At 41.3% G+C, this 20,343-nt stretch overlaps 4 protein-coding genes across 6 annotated transcripts; 3 read left to right on the top strand and 1 right to left on the bottom strand.

Moving 5' to 3' along the window:
- Window positions 1–1,171: 1,171 nt before the first annotated feature.
- RB195_014073 (uncharacterized protein) lies at window positions 1,172–5,436 on the top strand (the record flags this gene model as incomplete). Its single annotated transcript, XM_064204178.1, has 2 exons — window positions 1,172–1,248; window positions 5,304–5,436. 2 exons carry the CDS (start codon window positions 1,172–1,174, stop codon window positions 5,434–5,436), a joined length of 210 nt encoding a protein of 69 aa, XP_064060059.1.
- Window positions 5,437–7,853: 2,417 nt separating this feature from the next.
- On the bottom strand, window positions 7,854–16,920 carry RB195_014072 (uncharacterized protein; the record flags this gene model as incomplete). 2 transcript variants are annotated; one of them, XM_064204177.1, is made up of 4 exons in its annotated part: window positions 7,854–7,901; window positions 10,669–10,774; window positions 12,575–12,654; window positions 14,935–14,943. In XM_064204177.1, the coding sequence occupies 4 exons, from the start codon at window positions 14,941–14,943 to the stop codon at window positions 7,854–7,856; spliced, it is 243 nt and encodes an 80-aa protein (XP_064060058.1). The 2 variants fall into 2 exon arrangements, with proteins under 2 accessions (XP_064060058.1, XP_064060057.1); XM_064204176.1 differs by lacking the exons at window positions 7,854–7,901; window positions 14,935–14,943 and adding an exon at window positions 16,863–16,920 and having other exon boundaries at window positions 10,671–10,774; window positions 12,575–12,664.
- A 529-nt stretch (window positions 16,921–17,449) lies between these two features.
- On the top strand, window positions 17,450–17,800 carry RB195_014071 (uncharacterized protein; the record flags this gene model as incomplete). Its single annotated transcript, XM_064204175.1, has 1 exon — window positions 17,450–17,800. The coding sequence occupies one exon, from the start codon at window positions 17,450–17,452 to the stop codon at window positions 17,798–17,800; it is 351 nt and encodes a 116-aa protein (XP_064060056.1).
- Window positions 17,801–18,058: 258 nt separating this feature from the next.
- RB195_014070 (uncharacterized protein) lies at window positions 18,059–19,421 on the top strand (the record flags this gene model as incomplete). Of its 2 annotated transcripts, XM_064204174.1 has the most annotated exons (4): window positions 18,059–18,094; window positions 18,152–18,511; window positions 18,575–19,120; window positions 19,299–19,421. In XM_064204174.1, 4 exons carry the CDS (start codon window positions 18,059–18,061, stop codon window positions 19,419–19,421), a joined length of 1,065 nt encoding a protein of 354 aa, XP_064060054.1. The 2 variants fall into 2 exon arrangements, with proteins under 2 accessions (XP_064060054.1, XP_064060055.1); XM_064204173.1 differs by lacking the exons at window positions 18,575–19,120; window positions 19,299–19,421 and having other exon boundaries at window positions 18,059–18,114; window positions 18,172–18,568.
- Window positions 19,422–20,343: the final 922 nt, after the last annotated feature.

Genomic DNA, 20,343 nt, shown 5'->3' with positions numbered 1-20,343 from the left:
ATTCCAACGTACTATCCAAGGTCACGTAAGGACAATCAACCATAAAATGATGAAAAACTCCCCTCTGTGTAATTGGAGCAATTAAAGTCTGACACGCAGACATAAATCAGCGGTGCTAATGGTGCTGCTTTTCTGGGCACTTTCCAGTTTTTTTAGGTCACACTTGATCACTTAATGCAGGTCTCAGGCAGTAAGGAAACATCACATCAGTTTTTTTTTAAAAAGAGAATTGACTTGTTTCTGTAAAAAAAACTGCCAACTCATTTTACATTTTCTGCCAAAAGTTTTTCTAACGAGTACAGTAAATCTGGCAGAAACAGATCTTAATCGAGGTGGTCAAGACTGGATGTTGCTGACATGATCTTTGAAGAAGTCCTGATTCATTGCTGAATTTAGCTCTGAAGCAAAATTATTGCGGAATTGTCTGTGATAGGAGTGACTCATAAGTTCGAACTCGTTTTTTAGGACAGTGAAGGTCTCGGCTGTTCAGCAAATTGGTAAAAGGTTAATTTCTAAGGAAAGAGGTTTAATCTAGAAGTGTGCAACATTGTACACTCAACAGTTTAGCACAGTTCGAGAAGAACTCTAACACTCAAGCGGTGTAGCTGAAATCGAAATTGTGACAGATGGAACTAAGAACACTGAAATTATAGGTCACCTGGCTTGAAGCACACGGTGTTGAAGAAGCTAGTAAGAATTTTGAAATGCAGCCATTTTTTTCTGCCGATTGTTTGCAGCCCTGGTTTTTTATTTTCATTATCCCTTTTCTTTGTCATTTAGAGCACTTAGAGATATACTCTGGTTAAAAAATCTGGATCGTTAGGGACCACTCATTGCTGCCGTTCGTAATGGTTCCACATTGATCCGAACCGCTGTCTCCATCACTGCGGTTCGGGCGCGTCCGCTCACGCAACTTCACCGAGCTTCATCACGTTTTAATCCTAGTATAGCGTCTTTTATTTAGTGTTTATTTTGTTGTTGTTTTGTGTTTATTTCTTCATGGGAATATTGACTATTAAGCAACAAGTTTCGATGTTAAAAAGTTTTTACAAACACTGGAAGCCCCACAGCAACCGTAAGTACACTACGCGAGATACTCGTTCATCGTTCTGCGCCAGCTGATGGTAGAATTAGAAAAATTGCACGAAATTTTGAACGAACAGACTCAGTGATGGACGATGAAAAACGGGACGACTGCATTCCGTACGAACACTTTGAAACCTGCTTGCCGTGCAAGAAGGAACGGTGGTGAGCTCCAGCAGATCAGTTCGTGGACGGGCTCAACCGATGGGTTTGCCACCAGTTCAGTGCACAGTATCCCTTCAAAGATCTGCCACGCGGCTTGGGGGTGGTCATGTGACCGACGTCATACTTCACACTCAAATCACATGCCCTCATTGAACCTTTTCTCTTTTAAAAAATCGAATGGTCCTTAAAATTTGGGCAATTTTATAACATTTGCAACTACATACATACCAACTTTCTGAACACGCTTTACAACTATAGGTATTAGAAGAGCATGAAATGAACCAAAATGTAAATAAATCGAATGAATCCAAAAAGTAGGAAAAAACAAGAGAAAAAGCATGATTGGCATGATGAAATTTCATTCACAATTTCACAGATTCCGCTCCTCTTAATCAGAAATTTGACGCCACAGGCTGATTCAGTTACAGTACCAAAATAGCTATGATTAAATGTAACGTGAAGAAGATAACACGTTTTAGAACACTCATTTCAAGACAAGAACGTTCTGCACTTGTAAAGATTCGTGAACCAGTCCTTTAATCCTTAACTCAGGTCATCTCGACGTCTCAAGTGTGATTAATGTGAAGAGATCGTTTTTTTTTTTTGCTTTCAAAAAGGTCAGTGATCGTAAAAAGTTGGAACGCATCTCTCTGCCCCCAATTTAGGTCACGGCTACTTTTAGTTGAAGTTCGAGGAGCAGCTCTATTTCCTCCCTCCTTAGCTGCTCATTATTGAGACGGAAAGAAAGATAACTTTAGTCAGACTAGGATTACGCGGAAAACTTGCATAACCACTCGAATTTCACATACGTGAACACAATAACAAACGCATATCGGTCAACGAGCCGGTTCAGTGGCGCCTCGTGACCGTAGTGCGGTGAGCATCCTCGTAACGGATTCCTTCTCTGTCACACCCGCATCACATGCGTTCTCCTTCTCTCCAGAGAATGTGGTTGGTGTTTACGACAACCCTCGTGAATACGGAAAAGTACTCGTAGGATTAATTCTGCGAAGAAAATACACTCTCATTGCTAAAAATTCGAACTGATACTCGTTAAAATTTATTTCGAAACAACCAGCATGCACCGTTAATTTACCCACTCGCAATGTATTGAGACTTCTGTGCATGAAGCAAATAAATGAATAAGTAAAAATAGTTAGTATCAGACCGTATCCTTCGTATAAAACAGCGCATGCCAAGAAAGTGATGCTCGACAGTAATGGAAAAAAGTGCGTGAAATGTTAAAGGCATCACTCCACGAATCTGGAGTGATTGTACGGATTTCCGGTTGAGTATTCGTATGTATATCGTGGATTATGGAGAGAAGGGTGATTCCGTCCATTTCTTCCTAATTGCCGTAGAAAACGGCCCGGAGGATACGGCTTCGAGCGTTCCGGCGCACTATTTTCTACAAGGAGTTCGAGTGGAGCGTGCCAGCCTTGTGCACGTGCCGCATCTTCTGGGCCGTTTTTTACGGCAATTAGGAAGAAATGGACGGAATTACTCCCCTCTCCATAATCTACTATCCCGTATACGAATACGTCTTTGAGCGGGACAACTGTTTGAACTTTTCCGTTGCAAATAAATAATTGAAAATGTTTTTTTTTTGTAGTAACACACAGGAAGAACTCTGCACTCACCACATGAAGGTACAAACGGTGCAAAAACAAGGATCGCTAACATCATCATAGAGGTATCATTGTTATAAATATTAAACGTAGTAAAGAAGGCTAGTACCACTTATTGTTGTAGAGCTTGTAAGCTGCTGATGGACGACTGGGAAACTGATTGTTTTCTGTGTTACTTTAGCACAGACATGAATTTTATCTTGAGAGATATTATGTCGATTTTAGGTGAACTTTTTAAAGTTCATGCTGCTCAGATTTATAGCAATAAACCAGTTAATAGGTGGTTATGGAGTGAAGGGATGGAACGGGTTTGATAACTTATTCTCATTTCTTGTGTTAATTTACCACAAAATATATATTACTTTCCAAATAGAATCAATATTGAGCGTCAGATACATGGTAATGGTAATGCGAAAGATGAAAACCATCTTCTTTTAGTACTGCATAGGTACCGGTTCTATTCAATTGTTTACATGGATGTTATTTACATTCCTGCACAGTTCCTATGCTGTTTGACAGCATTTTTTTTTTCCAAAAAAGAACTTTGATGCGAAGTAATAGCAGTGTTCGTTTACAATTCAACGGCCGAGCCAGTAACAACGACTTCTTCTAAGGACGTAACCTGGACAAGCAGGTGAACCCGTGGTTTTTGCTTGATTAGAGCCACTTCTCGTACCGACCACCGTCTTTGCCAGATCGCATTAGGCGCGACATTCGTCTTGCAGGCGTAGTGTTTTATTCGGCAGACGGCGCCGATCAGTGTCACCAAAAATAGCCGTTGCTCGTGCGATAGTGCCTACTAGTTGAGGGATCCAGCTAACTTTACTATACTCCCTAAAAAAAGAAGGAAGAAGAGCTTTTTAATTGTTTAGGACTCTCAGAAGCTTTTTTAGGTCCCTGTTTTATTGGACAGCCCTCAAAAATACTTGGATTTTTCAACAATAGCACCCTAATAAAATTTCAATAATCAGTTTCCCATCTTCTCTTTATTTCAAAAACTCAGCAACTCGATCTCCCCAAATGGGTTAACAAGAGAACTTCAGAGTCAGTTCGAAGGTAGTGAGTTAAAACCAAATAAAGTAAAGTAAAAACTTGATATTCCGAGACTGGCAAAAATGGTTGTCATTCTGAACAAATTTAAACTGCTCCATCGTTGCAGACTTTTGATCAGTGTTGCATCAGAACAACGCATTTATTTGGAAAAGAACATCCATGTAAGAACATAATGGCACAGCCGCAGGAAGACCTCTTCTGTTTCCTCTAATAGATTCACCCAAACGGATGGCCCAATCAGCGACAGGTTTGACAACGCAATAAAATGGAAAACAAGGATTTTTACAGTGGTAGCAGAGCACAAGACCTCGATATTTCATCCAACTGTTGTTGAAAAATGTTCGAATCACAACCCTATTCCAGGAAAAAAGAATAAGAACATGGATATAAAACACAAAAGGTCTTTTCTTCGGTTGTTCAACGGTCAAGTGTTCATTCGTAAGGTTGTTATAATCGCATGTTTTCTTGGGACATTCGCACGAAATTGTTCTTGAGATGTTTTTATGGTGGTACACTACTGACTCAGTCAACAATTGAACTGCTTCTGTACATAATTGTTGTTTTCGTACCGGGACTTTGCACAACAACTACAATAGTAAATGGAAAAGTAAGGAGTACGGGAAAATTTTGCGAAACTAGTGGCCTCTCATGGACCTTAGCCCTGTACCTTTGTAAAGTTTGTAAAACAAACTTTTTTCTTCCACAAGTTATTCGCATCATGCACAAATTCTTCTCCAGAAGAAAAAACAGAGGAAGATTTCCAAAATTTCTTTCAGGAGAGGTCAAATGCTGCTCGGCTTCAACTACAAAACTTTCATATTTTGAAATGACTGTGTAATTGGGGCTAAAAAAGATGTGAACGACTGAAGAGTAATTTAGAACTTTGATGTAAACATCGAAGCAACTATATGTCGGCTAAGGATATATACATATGTTAGTTGAAGTAAAAAGTTCCAAGGGTTTTCTCGCTTTAATCTTTCTTCAGTTTTTTTCTTCAGCTTTCTTCTTCAGTAACTTTTGTCCATTTTGATGGCAATTTCGTAATTCCGCAATTAGAGAAGTCCTCGTCCTCATTTGCAAAAAGCTTGACCACTTCATTTTCACAAGCCTTTCTCGAAACCAGTTTTGTACTATCAAGAAAATTTTGCAAATCCTTGAAAAGGTGATGGTCGCTTTGTGCCAGGTCTGGACTACACGACGAGTGTAGAACCATCCATCCAAGCTCTCAGAGCTTCTGAGGTGTCGTTAAAAATATTAAAGACGGCCAGGTCTTATCTTGACGGAAGACAACACCTTTCCTACTGGCCAATTCTGGCCGCTTCTGGTCGATCGCCTGCTTCAATCTGGTCCGTTGATGACCGCAGTCTGATTTAGGTGTTTGGTTCGATGGGAGGAGCTCATAGTGGACGATTCCCTTCCAATCCCACAAGACACGCAGCAAAACCTTCTTGGCCGTTATCCCGAGGTTGCCGATCGTTTGAGCCGCCTCACCGCGATTGCACCATGATCTTTTTCGGTTTTTGTTCACGTAATGTAACCTTGAAATCGTGAGAAAGAAAGAAAAGAAAGAGGATAAAATAAAGACATATGAAGAAGACGCTCAGAACTTTTTAGTTCACCTAATATTTTTTCACAGTTTCACAAGAAATTCGGAAAGAAAGAAAAATTCGAACACTGAACTATGCCCAACTAGTATGCATTTGTAGCTGAGTCTACATACACAAGTCTGCTAATATTTCTTATCGCTTATATGCTAACTTAACTGTTTGCTGCAAATTGAATAATAGTGAACGAGAATTCAGGGAAACCTCTGTACATCAATCGAGTGTTTTCGCGTACAACTCCATACTCTACCGCTTAACCATACAGCCATCACCACACAAGGCTATTGGTGAATTCGTCAAGCAAAAATACATTCCAGTCCGTGTGTTTGTATAACTTTGGTCGTTGGTATAACCACTAAAATGAGATGGCTGATCCAGAGCAGATGAAATGGGGTAGATAAGAATTGAAGGAAGAAGATAAAAAATCAAAAATTGAGCCAGAGTTGCTACAGTCCAGAAATCAATGCAGATGGCGAACAAGTGTATAGGTTTATTTTTATGTAAAACAGGTCTATCAGTGAACTTAGTGGTATGGAGAAAATGGAAAATATCATCTTATCTCCAAATTTTTCTTTCACAATTTCTCACACTGAATGGGAAAATTCTGAAACAAGGATGAGAGGACGGACTTTGAGGAGGAAATCATTTAATTGTTGTAAATGTACTAAGCGAGAAAACCTTAAACTCATCAACAAACCTAGCAGATCTGCCAGTGCGGTTGCAAGGATAATATTTAAGTGAATCGATATTTAAGTGAATAATCCGTCAATCATCATGATCACGACCACAGAAACAAAAAAATGATCACGTAGCCCAATATTAATAGTAATAATATATTATACTAATAATATAATATTAATCATAAATCATAATATTAATAGATGTTCACATCCCCTTGCGTTGCTCACTTGAGGCTGTACGAAAATTGGGTTTTGAAGACTTCTTCAAATTCTTGGAAAAGTTGCTTGCGTTACCGTCAAACATTGAATTTGTAGTGTCATATTCACATTCTACAGTGTTGCCGAAGGTAAACATTGCAGTTAATCGTAGCTTTAATGACTGCTCAAGTAACTGTTTTCAAAAACAAAAGATCCTGTGGAGTTTTGTTATCTGTAGGCCGAATCTGTAGGGTTAACACAGGTTTCTCAGCGGGTCTTCGCAAGCAGATGTGAATTTTCACAGAGCTGAAGAGTCCTAGAAACTCATCTTTCCGTGAAGTTCAGTTTCATCCCGCTAGAGAATTGCCGGAATCTCGTAGACAATGGAAAGCTTTTAGGCAGGGCGTGACTGTTGTGCTAATGGAATGCGGTAAAACACATGAAAACCCATCGAAAGTTCGCTATTTGACCAAGGACATGCGCGGACCGCTGATTTATGCACCGATGGATCGAACGATTCTTTAACAACCTCCAACAACGTCAATCTTCAAACGAACACTGGAGCAGCAACGTTTTGTAAAGAGACGGCAGCTTAGTCTACTGTTATGATGCTTTAATCATACGACAAATAATCACCGCAGTAGGTGTGTCCGATTGAACGAGAAGGCAGGTTATCAGGTGCGATAGGCCGCTGATTGATCACTTTGATCACTGCTCGACATCTGAATCAGCATACTTCCCTGAAGGGAGAAGACAAAAAGCAAGGGGTTCTGGGAATGACGGCAATTTCTTCATCATATGTTTCTTTAAATTGCCCCCGAATGATCCTTCATTCGTGGGTAACGTGTCGGCAAGTTCGCCTTCTTCAGTACCTGAAGGGATGAAATCGAAGGTAATGAATCCCATCAAGCACCATATCCGCCTAATCATAGCTACAGGTAGAAGTGTAGATTGTACCTTAATATCGGATGACCATCCTGGCTTCGCTAGATACCTGCGGTGAGGTGAGCACCGCAATCAAATATCAGCCTTGAATAGGCTCTTGCGTGATACAGAATCATTCCTCTTCCTGATCCAAAACGCTTCCAGAGTATCGCGAGCTGCATCACTGGGTTGGCGTCTCAATATCGCGATCTTAACCTCGAAATCTTCTTCGCTATGATCTGTAACGGGCATGATCCGTGAAGACTTTATCTCATTGCCGTTTTATTTACACCTAATAAACAAAACAACACAACAAAAACCTAAGGAATAGAAAAAAATTTGCGACTTTTTTGAAAACGATCCAAGCAGATAAAACTTTGGCAGACAACACACCGAGTTCCTGGACTCAGTGGGCTTAATCTCGCCATATCGACGTCTGCTGATCAGCCAATTTGCGGTAGTTTTTGAACTGTGTTCGTTGTTGATTTGAGCAATTAACATCTTCTCTTCCGATCAATTTACGTTTCCTCTTCTGAATGTCTAGCTAATGCACGTTCATCATCTTTCTAAAAAATTCAATTATGAAGCCATCCAACTGCACTTTTCTGCCAGTCCTGTAGTGAATTCAGGCGTATATCAATGAAGTATGCGTCAACCGATAGGAAGAAGACTTCATGTATCACTTGTCAAAGACAAAGTGATTGTAAGTGACAGCGCTTTTTATCATTCTCTGGACGATAGACAAAATCAACTTTGTTGAGTCGTTAAATGCTCATTTCTATGCACGATACCTCCAAAAGTTGTCTTGGAAGCTCTGCCAATGGCAGTCTTATTGTAGTTTTTTCGCGCCAGCCGCAGTACATAAGGACCAACTGCCGAGAACTCGTAGTACAGTTTCTTTTCTTCCTTTGTGATCGTTTTTCGTATATCTTTGTATTCGGGCGTTCGCCTCTTACCATCTATAACTTTAGCTGGCTGCCACAGGGACCGAACCGTATACCATATACCACTTGAGGCCAAGAACCACTTTCCAAATAGCCATCTTGGACCACCCGATCAATACCTCTATTCACCTGTTATGTCGTGTATATACCTGTTATGCTGTGTATTGATGCCTTAAGGATAAACCACATGTGTAGTACCATTGTACCACATAATACCCAATAGCACTAACGTTGGGGCAGGAGATCAGCAGGGGCACGGAGATCTCAAAAGGAGGAATCGAGACAGGGGAACGAGGCCTGCACTCGACCCCGCAGGGTTAGGAGGGACTAGCCCGCTATGTGATGGCTGGCCCAGCACAGGCCCATCCGTGTGCAGGCAGTATACTCCGGGTCACACCCACCGGAGCCTGCCCCTCCTCTTTGGAGAGGACCCGGGGCACAACAAAGGTTATTTTTTCTTCCTGAGCAAAAAAAAAACACGTTTCTAGTAACTTTCGACCAGCTGTGAATTGGTGATCACTCAAATGCCAGAACGGCATTGAATAGATTGGTATGTGTTTAACACTAGTACTGCTGGATCACAAAATACCTATGATATATGAATATACATGTACATACACATGAGTATGAATACTTTGAAGGTTTTTACCTGAACGAAGACTGTGTTACACTTTTTTAAGCTGAGACTTCGGCGCGCTTGTGTTCGTTGATGTTTCGAAAAGAAAGCACAAATGAGTTTACAGACGTACCGTCATTCGCAAAAGAGCGATAGAGAAAGGGACGAAAGAACATAGTCGCTAACCAGCTATAGTCGGATCAAAATGAAGTGAAGCTCGGTACAACAACTGCACTTGAAGCTGCGCGTTGGGGTTAGTCAATGAGCCTATTTCAAATGTTTCATTCTGCATACAACGACGAGTGGTGTTAACGAGTTTCCCGTTCTCCGTCGATCCCGCGCTTCACCGCACTTTCTAGATGGCAGCCGTTTACGAAATTGCACCTTGCTTCAGATGGTTCTAATGCGACTATGCCCACCTTTCACCGCCACCGAGTAGCAATTCAGTGACTAAAAACAGCTGAATTTGACTGGAGTAAAGGAACTAGAGATCAACTTCTATCTGTGGTGTCGGTCATAATACGCATGGATAGATAAATGGTCTGATTTCATTAGTTTTGAAGGTTTCTCAGTGAATTTTTAGACTCCCGGAGAAGCATAAAACCTTTTGATCTTGTTATGCAAAATCTTTAATTTCGAAGGATAAAATCGAGGTTTATATTGCAGATTTCACACTAGCACTTTGGATATTTCCAAGACATCTGAATTTTCATGTGACCTATTCTCATTTTTTTACGACTCACTGTTTCACTTATCGTCTACGCATAACATGGAGTATTAAGGCCAGCATACCACGAATTTGAGGTGATCGGACTTCAGGTGGAGTATCCGTATATGGGGTCGTAGATTATTGAGACGGGGGTAGTTCTGCTCATCTCTCCCTGCATCACTGCAAACAGCCGCTTCCAGAATGCTGTTTTGTACGACGCCATCTATTGCAAAGCTCCACCCCTTGCGCCGCCTCCGCCCTGCGATTCGTCGAAAATCAATTCGAAATCTCTGGAGGCTTTTTCGATCCATCCCAAAGGCCCAAAAATGAATCGCAAAGAGGAATGCCTCTGCATTACGCGTGAACTCGCACCCTATTTAAGGCTGATGTTTGGTTGTGCTGGTCACCTCACAACAGGTATCTAGCAGTGGCAGGATAGTCAGCTGATCGTAAGGTACGATGTTATCTTCTACTGGTAGCTATGAGGCCCAACAGTAAACGTAGGATTTTCTTTGTTGGGCGGATAAGGCGTTTGATCGGATTAATCACGTTCGATTTCATCCTTTCAGACTCTGAAGAAGGCGATATTGCCGAAACGTTAGCCACGAATAAAGGATTGTAACAACCTCGTGTCCGGCTCAGTTAAAGAAAACAATTATTGAAACATCAACATGCCGAAGTTTGAAGTTTTTTTTCGAAAGTTGCACATGGAGACATTAAGAACTACTAAGTAACTTATTAACTAGCTAATATAATACGCTGCTCATAAGCATGTTATGAGCATGAATCATAAATATTTCTAAGATAGGTGAGCAAGCAATGTATAGCAGCAGAAATGTCTCCGAGGCTACAAGTAGGTAGTAGTATGTACCACATAAGAACTTTGCGATGCGAAATTTTTGTTAGATATGAATTCTCTCTAAAATAATGAAAGGTGAATGACGGATCTTTCCTTGAGAAGATGATAGTTCATCATTTGATAATTCATCACTTAAAGTGAATAGATGAATCATTCGGCTCCTAAAACCTGAGCATTATTCTTCGAGGAATCATGTAGTACTTACTATTAGAAATTGTTCGAGAGGTGGGTTCTCCGGAATCCGCATTTGGCAGCTGAGAACGTCTGATCTTCGTTTGACAACTTTGTACTCTGAGGACGTTTCTTGCGCTCTAAAGTACAGTTCAATCAGAGCAATGTTGGATCTCCCCGCTACACTTCACTTCCAGTGTTTTGTTTGAAAAGAAAAACGAGTAGTTCAAGTAATGACAAAGTTGTCAAATGAATTCTGCTCACTATTCGGACTAGCTCCCTCAAGTGTTACCGCAGAGAGCTTCTTATAACGGATGATGCCAAAATTATGCTGAGAAAAATATGTTTACATCTTCATATGTAATCGCACAACGCAACGGAAACGAAACAAAACCGAACCTGCACACAATTCAATATAAAACCGACTCAACCGCAATGGTACTACTCAGAAGGAAGGGTTTGGCAGTTTTAAAAGGACTCAAATTGTACTCTCCGCGTAAAGGGTGTCTTAAAACGACGACGCGACGCGAGTGCACTGAGCTCTCTCTACAGTAGGCGGAAAACTCCGCCGATCTTCCTTCTCTTTGCTTTTTGTGGTTTTTTACCATCTTTTTCAGACAATAGTACGTGGAGAGGACTATATAGTTATAGTGAAGCACTTTTTCAGTAGCTTTTTTGCTTGTTTTGCTCACAGGACTGTAGAGATTTGATTTCTGTCACATATGTTGCGTAGTTGTGCATCCATCCTTCGTACTCATAGTATAGTTGGGTCAAAACGACATGAAGCACGGACCGTTGCGTAAGCGGCCGCGCTCGCAAGCGGTGCGGTGGAGACATCGGTAGGAATCGAGGTGGGACCAATCGAGGATGGAGGTAGCGAACTGCAGTGGTTGGCGGCAGCGAGGGTCCTTGCACGATTCCAACCGCTACGCTCCACCGCTTCGAGCGCAGCCGCTTGCGCAAATGTCCGTGCTTCATGTCGTTTTGACCCGACTATACAAACAAAACAATTCTCTGCCAGTTTAGAAATTCCTCAGTCTAAGGACTTCCTCAAGGACGCAATAAGCAGGGATTAGATTTCTGCCTCTCTTTTTGTGTAACTTTGCCTAGTTAGTCTTTTACGACGAATTTTGCGGACATTACAGTGATTTTGAGTACAACAAATGATAATGACACAAAAACTATGCACTTGCACAACAAATGGAGCAGAACATGAACCTCTACGAACCAAGACCTTCGAAGTGTCCTTCAAGAAAGACAATGATGAAAGTAATGGAAAGGACTTTGACAGGACTACGTACGCCTAATCATACACCATATACGAAAAAACTGCTGAATAGCAAGAAAAAAGAGGCTCGAATAATTTTCTACTACTGCAGAGAAAGCTATGTGCACTCGCTCATTGAGACGCGTCGCGCCGTCATGGTACAACACGTTTTACGCCAGTAGCAGGTGCTTCGTTCCGGTTTGTGAGCCGCAGATGAGAGTGAAAACAATAGAAGGCATAGCTGCAACAAAATCCAAACTTTAAGAAGTGGATGGAATTCAGGCAGTTGCATGAGCGGTTGGATCCAAAACGGTGCGCCGAGACAGAACCCTCAGTAGGTCCATGTCGATTCCAACCGCTAGGTCCGCTTCAAACGCAACCGCATACGCAACTGCACCAAACTTCCAAGCTTCGAATATTTTGTAATGGCTATAACTTTGAATGAATCGTTTGTCATATGCCCATGAAAAACGTTCTGCAGCGTTGAGAACTAGTTTTCGGAAATCATACTGCACTACAAACGAAACCAAATAATGAAACAACATCTCAACTGTCTCATCGCGTCTGAACCCAATTCATCCAACCCATGTCCAGTTCTGTTTCTGTCCCCTCCTATCTTCTTAATACTTAGATACCAGTTTTTGTTTAAAACTCAGTAGTAAGTTGAACGTACCTTCGTTGAGGAACGTCTTGCCGAGTGCTGCAGAAATTTCTCGCCTGTTCTGATGAGCTGCTGCCGTTAGAATAATAAAGCTGAACTGCGCTGAATATAAGTCAAAAGCTATAACACATTTTAAACACTAATTCCCTTGATTCACTAGTCAATAGTGCCAGTGATATTATGCTGTTGCCCTTATTATGAAGTCCATTTAGACTTCCGAAAATCAGCTGTATTCAGGGTCAAGCATGTGATGGGATTTTCCCATCGGGGAGTGGGAGGGGGATCGTAAAGAGGGGGTGGGGATTGCAGGGGAAGGGGGTCGTAAGTTGGTGTGCGGTGGCCAGTTGTAAATTGAGGATAGCATGATAACCAGCACAAAAGTAATCAAACTAGTAATTAAATAATTACATACATTACAAAATATCACAATAAATTGTATTAAATGGTTACATAAACCACAAATATTGTATTTAGTTTCAGGCGTAGGACGGTAAAATGCAAGCATCAACATTTCATTTTGGCAATGCCCAATGTATTGACAATGTAATAATGAGACCACCCAGGTTCGACACCCCATTGAGGCAAATTAAATTTAAATGTGAATATAACGAAACTTAATGACCAAAAAAAAAACTCAGACTCTGTGCACATTGTTAGCCATGGGAGAGCGCGATTAACTTCATCATAAGAGGACAAAAAGAAAAAGTTCAGGTAGTTTTTAAGAGGAGAAGGTTTGCCCCAAAAACAATCACATCGCTGTTGTTTTCTACCGCCTAGCCTTTTTGGAATTTTGATGGAACAGAGATGGGAAAATGACATTTTTCCATTTTTACCCACCACAAATTTGGAAAAGCGGCGAGGGCTTCGAGATAGATTGATGAAGCGTCCGATGGAGAAAATCCTCAGCTACAATATACTGGAAGATGATTTGCTTCGCAACAAGTTACTCTGAGTTATTAAATTTTATTCAAAATCACACACGTTTCGGAACGTGATTGAAAATTTTCCATTCCAAAAACATAGGACGGCGTTTTAGAAAATCATCCATATATTCGGATGGAGAGTCTAAGAAAAGCCCCATGTGCAAATCTTCTCCTTACGGTTCGTTTTTTCTTTCAAAATTTAGATGGTACTAATAGAAAAAAGTCGGAAAATTTCAAACTTCGAACCATCAAAACTCCAAAAAGACTTGGAGGTGAAAAAATACAGCAAAGTTATCTTTTTTTGGGAGCATATCTTCTTCTCTCAAAAACTGCCTGAACTTTTTTTTGGTCCTCTTATGATGGAGTTATTCGCGATCTCCCAGACCTAACAATGTGCACAGAATCTGAGCTTTTTTGGTCAATAAATTTTGTTGAATTCACTTCTAAACTACTGTTTACTACGTAAGATTAAATTCCTCATTTTTTAGAAGTTGTTTCAAGTTTCTCCTGTTTTGCAAAAATTTGCCTCAGCCGGAAGTCGAACCTATCATGCCACATTGTCATATTGCAGAGACAAAATGATGATTTTTTTCGGGTTTTTTTTCTTCGATCTTCTGTAATTGGACCTATGCACCTGACTATCCTATTTCTGATCGTATTATGTGCTTTAATAAGAATTTTAAGTCAATTCATAGATTTTAATGTAGAAATAGAACAGAATAAAAATGAAAATCTTTCAATACCAGTGTTTCAACTGCAAATTTGCGTCTTCTAGTAAATGATATTTCTATACTTCTGTCATTTTCACATTTACCAATTGTTCTTCGGCTAATTTCCGAATTTTCGAAATACATGAAATCTCCAATATATTGAATTAGCAGCAATCGGGAACTGCCGTAATAACGTTGGAGGAGAAGAAGAAGAAGTTTGGGAGGGGAGGTCGTATTCGAGATATTCGGGTCCCATCACCACGCTTGACCCTGATTATATTCGTATAATTATTTTCCAATAGAACCAAATGTAATCCATAGTTTCCAATGCCTTTAAACTACTGGTATTTGCCCATTCTGTGCGAATTTCATGGTATTCTGGTAGTATTCTAGTTTCTACTTCCTAACAACTGTCAGTTTATCTGCCAAGCATAGAAAAAATAGATGTGTGAAGATACACCCTCACTTCTACTCGTTTCGGTAATCCAAAGATTCTTCTTTTTTTCTACATTTTTTTTTGTCATTTGCTCGTTATCGTTATTGTTACCTCTTGAATGTAAACAGTTGCTTAACCTTCGAGCTAATAGTTGTAGTATTTGGCGAGTGTGACGCGCTCGGTAAGAGGTTGTGTCTGCATTCGACGGAGGGTTAAAATCCGTCCAGGTCCCAACCAAGCCTTTCCTTCCTCCAGTATCGATAAACTGGCAACAAACTTCTCTGGGAAGATAAGAACACTTACTTGATACATCGGCTAGCCCCCGCTAGTTACTGTCTAGGCTAGACACGTGTTCGTAAACCTAAAACGATTCTGAATTGAAGTGAGCGTGATGACGCATCGCTAGCGGATTGATTAACGCCGAACACTTTATTCTTTACCCGTAATGGTAGTCATCTTTAATTCATCCTTTTTTTTTTAGTTTAAGTGTTCCCTTCAGGAATGAGGGAAGTATGCCACTGTAAATGCTTTAGTTGTAAACAGATGCATTCACGGTGCAAAGAAACAGATTTGTTCGAGCTTAGGAAAGAGAGAGCCTTTGAATTTTAATCTGAGTTATTTTGTAGATGGAATTCAAAATTGTTGTGGCATCTTCTAGTTGTCCCTCTTCTCGGAAAGATTCTCACTGTTAAAGAAATTATGGGAGTTTTCACTGTTACCTATGTCAATGATTACTCTAACAATGATTACTCCGTAAACATTTGGATTGTGTAACGCTTTTAACTCAAATCGAGGAGAACCAGTTACTTAAAAATTGAAGCAACAAATGTCGTTCATTTCCGAACAGTAGATTTCTTCGCGTTGAGCCTTTTTCATTCATTGAAAGTGCATTTTTGCAAGTTGAGCGAGATTTATGTGAGTTCGAGATGGACGGACCACCTAAAAAGGACTTAAAACAGGAAGATATATGCTCGCGAAGTCCATTCCTCTTATCCTTGAACTGCCCATTACCCTTTGATGCTGCAGCCGCTGCATACTGCCTCTTTTTACGATATTAAATATGTGCTTGGACCTTTAATTCTTCATGATTTTGCACTTTTGCCTTGTCACCCATATTTTAGATGTAACGTAGGGTTGGTTCAAATATGTTCGGATATGTAAAAAAACGACTCTTTTAAGGAGATAAATCGATAACGCTAAAAGTGTAAAATACTTCGACAAGAAAAGGAGTATTGTCTAGTGAAGTAAGTAATTCCCATTGAGTTAAGTAAAACAGGCGTCTATTTTGAAGTCAACGTCAGGTATTTTACAGGAGAAAATCAAAAACTTTCATATTTCTTGCGTGAATTCTAATCATATTAAGTTTGCTCTGCTTAGTGTACTCAACATTGCACAAAATTTATTCGAATACAATTCCCATCACTTTAGTTCAATTGAATAAAAAAAGTTATGTCTGCTTTAGATAGATAAGTTCACTTACAGAGGTGATCTCTTGTTCACTTACAAATATGATTCATTGCTTTACCGCAATTTTTGCCCTCACAAAGGTGATTCATTGCTTTACCGCACCTTCAAGGTGGCCGCAAAGTTCATGGTCGAAACATTTCTCGAGCTCGTATTTATTATTGTGGTCGGTCACAGCTTACATCGATATGTCATGTAGATTATAAGCAAGCAAAATCGTTTTTTTTTTGGAAAAGACAAATTTCATGTGGAACTTCAGGTAATTTCTTTGATCTGATTAAACAATGAGCCAGCTTCGTACCTATCAATCTATCAATCTCAAATACAGTGCAACGACGGAATGCTGAAAGAAATCAAAATGAATTTTATCATTGAGGAAAGGAGGTGACCTATGCAAACACTTTGAACCCTCAATCACCACTTTTGTGACTGAATTGATGTAAAAATCTCAAAATTAAAAACTCCTAATTAAAAGCTGCTTCTGTTGTCGCAATGAAATTAGGACACGATTTACCACTGATATGTAATTCGAACCTCAAAAAATGCACAAGAAAATATTCTTTGTTCTGATCAACAATTAGTAAATAATGTCTATGAAACCTTCTTCAACGGTTTACCACCTCATAGTGGCGTGGAGGTGACTCTGGGCGTCGAACTGCGATGCACAGCCGAGGTTCGTCTTCCGGCAGGGTCTCCCAAGCTCCGAAGGAGTTTGACACACCCGACATTCCGACTTCTCGAAATCGGAAGTCTAGCTAAGAGCAAACCACTGCTAAGATTCACCACCGTCATGGCAAAATGTCGCAAGGTGGCTCCCTGATCCATATAGGTTAAAAAAAAAGTGGTGAAAGTTAAGCTCGCCGTGGCAGGGCTGCTTAGTTTGGGGAAAAGTCTTGCCACTCTAGCATATTCACTGCCCCAGTACCCTGCACACTGGGCCCTGCCGTCTCAGATGTCGGACGGTGTGGCGACCGGTGAGAGGCCATCAAATCTCAGGGGTTGCTCAGGGCGTCTTTGATTCTGGACCAAGGCGACACACGCACGACTTGCAATGGAGACTGTCTCAGACTGTGTACTTACAACGCGAAAACATTGTTTTTTTTTAATTTTTTTTTTTTTTTTTTTGGGAGAAAGAAAAAGGAAAAGGAGGGAGAAGAGAAAAAAATTAACTTTTTTTTTGTTGGAGGTGGGTTTTTGTTTCTTTATTTTTTTTTTTTTTTTTTTTTTTTTTTTTTTTTTTTTTTTTTTTTTTTTTTTCTTTTTTTTCCTCTTTTTTTTTTTTTTTTCCCCCCCCCCCCTCCCCCAAAAACTTTTTATTTTTTTTTTTTTTTTTCCCCAAAATAAAAATTCTTAAATGGGGGCGTTTTATGAAGAGCCGGAAGAAGTGATCCGCAACGAAAAGCCCTTCTACAAATTCGTTGTCGGAGACTTCAACGCAAAACTAAGAATGGCTGCAGAAGAGGAATACAAGATCGGAAGATTTGGACTAGGGGACCGGAATGAAAATGTCAATCGTCTCGACTGGCTGTTGTCCGCCGCTCGCCTTTTCCACGGGAACTCTCTTTTCATGAAAAAAAGATCATCGTCGGTGGACATGGGAATTGCCCAATGGCGCGACTCTTGCGGAGTTCGACTACATACTCACCAACCGGAGATAGTGTTTACTCGACGCCTCGGTAGTATCATCCTTTTGCAGTGGTTCTGATCACCGTCTCCTTCGTGTGAAAATACGACTTAGCCACACGATGGAAAAGTACATCTGCTATCGGCAACAAAGGAGAAAAGAAGTCGTCTTTGGCGATTTCGTACCAGAGGTCTTCAGGTCCCAAGGTGACTGTCACTCGAGGAGGACCAAACGTGGACTACGAGACTGCTGCTCCAAGAATTATGAGCCTGTGCTGAGCGTGCCTCGAAGCCCCGCACGACGAACTTGGATCGTATTTCGAAGACCACCAAGGAATTGATGGAAAGAAGGACTTTGAGGCTTGATCTAAATGCAGTAAGTGCAGTTGATCTAATGTTAGTAGCAAACACTAGCTGCAGAAAAGCGTTGTAGGAGGATCTTTCGAAATACAGGCAGAAGAAGATTCTGGAAGCAGCACAAAGAAGAACGAGTCTAAAGAAGTGCCGAGGGGATCTCCGCGAATATAATATCTCGCTAGCAGCTTTGCTAAGCGAGGACAGGACTCGCACGTCTTCTCTTTGTGAGAGGGGAATAATTACGGAGAGGTTCTACTCGAACCTTTTCCGTTCATCAACTCCTATGTCAAGCCCGATCATCCCCACTGGCGAAGCTCCACCACGGATTCTCCCTTCGGAAGTACGAGTCGCTATCAAGAGCATGAAACCTGGCACAGCCCTTGGACGCGATTTTATATCGACAGACTTTCTTCGCGCTGGTGGCCATCCACTTCATGTAGTCTTAGCAGCGCACACGACATCCTACTCTCAGAAAGAAAAGATTCCAGACTAGTGGAAGACCTCGCCAACCGTTCTTATACATAAGAAAGATGACCGAGAAGACCTTCGGAACTACCGTCCGATATGCTTACTAAGGGTGTTATACAAAGTATTCACCACGATCATCCTCACGCGCATATCCAGGACGCTGGATGAAGCCCAGTCTCAAGGACAAGCTGGATTCCGTCAGAGGTTCAACTGGTTTGACCACATCCAGGCCATCTCGAAGTTCATAGAGGATTGCCGAGAATACCGCCTGTCCCTTGTTCTAACCTTTGTCAGCTATGAGAAAGCCTTCGACAGCGTAGAAACGAATGTAATACTGTCAGCGCTGGTCGATCAAATTGTGGACGCCTCGTATGTGAGGACATTAGCCAATTGCTACGATCGATGCACCACTAAGATACAGCTTTTCGGCCGCCTGCTCACCATACCCATTGGAAAGGGGGTACGACAAAGCGATACTATATCGCCGAACCTGTTCACGGCTGCATTGCAATGGACAATGAAATCACTTTCCATACGTGTTGATAGAAGACTTCTCTCGAACCTTCGTTTCGCGGACGTTCGTTCTCTTTTTGAGCAGTACCAATGAAGCAGAAACGATGCTCAACGAATTGAACGAAGCAGGGGAGAGAATAGGACTGCCAATAAACAAAAAGAAGACACAGTTCATGAAGAACGCCTCCTGCGAGGACGGAGTACAACTGGAAGGCTTCCAAATCGTGGAAACTTCGTCATAGGTATACTTCGGACGTGCTATGAACATGGAAAACGACTTGAATGAAGAACTGAATAGAAGAATGAGAGCACCACAGGCAGCATTCGCACCCGACAGGGAAGCTACGGACCAACTGACGGAATAGATCCTTGTGCCCATCTGTTCGACTCGACAGTTCTTCCAGCGTTCTGTTACGCAGCGGAGACGTGGGCAGACGCTGCTGTCACGTCTAGGAAGCTACTTACTACCCACAGAGCCCTTGAGAGATGTCTTCTGAAGTTTAACCGGTGCACACAACAACTAGCCGATTTTCCCAGCTCCGACTTCGCGATCCAACGGAATATATATCGAAAGCAGAACATAGATGGGCCGGTCACATCATGAGAACAATCGACGATAGATGGACTAAAAGAACGCTAGAGTGGATCCTATGAGATGCTAAACGCCCTCGAGGAAAACGAGGAAGACCGCCAACGAGATGGCGTGACGTGTTCGCTACACGGGTGGACCAGCTGAGTGCTCAGCTGGATACAGCTCAAGTACCTCGTCAACGTCACTCACAAACCTTGAGAACATCTTGGATAGTGGCGAACGAAACGAACGAAGCGAGTGGAAGAGATGCTAGGGCCCGCACGTCCAGTGAAGACGGGCCCTCTAAGTATCTAAGTAAGTAATGTAGATAATGTAACTTGTTCAACTGTTCCCACTTCTTTGAAACAATTTCAAGAAGCTGCGCCAATTTTATTTATTATCTATAATTTCTAAATAATATACTTCCTTCATTTCATATCTGTTTAATCTGGTCAATGGTGCAGTACCAGTCTTTGAAGGGGACCAAGGTCTCCTCAGAATTACTTCAGAGAAGTCCATGATACAGCTTCGGACTCCTACGCCGGATAGGTCCGTAAGAGGGACGCAGTTTGGAAGAGTTACCACGACGTCCGTTGTAGCAGTGGTCTTTTCTTTTGCTGTCGTATCATCGCAGAAAGATCTCGGCATGGAAGTTCTTTATTTTTCTAGACAAAAGCATGATCTCTTGCTGCTATGAATTGAAACCACAGTGAAGT

This window comes from Necator americanus, chromosome V (genome assembly GCF_031761385.1).
Source record: "Necator americanus strain Aroian chromosome V, whole genome shotgun sequence".
Classification (NCBI taxonomy): domain Eukaryota; kingdom Metazoa; phylum Nematoda; class Chromadorea; order Rhabditida; family Ancylostomatidae; genus Necator; species Necator americanus.
Note: the sequence above shows the minus strand (reverse complement) of the source record. Positions and strands in the feature narration are given on the sequence as shown.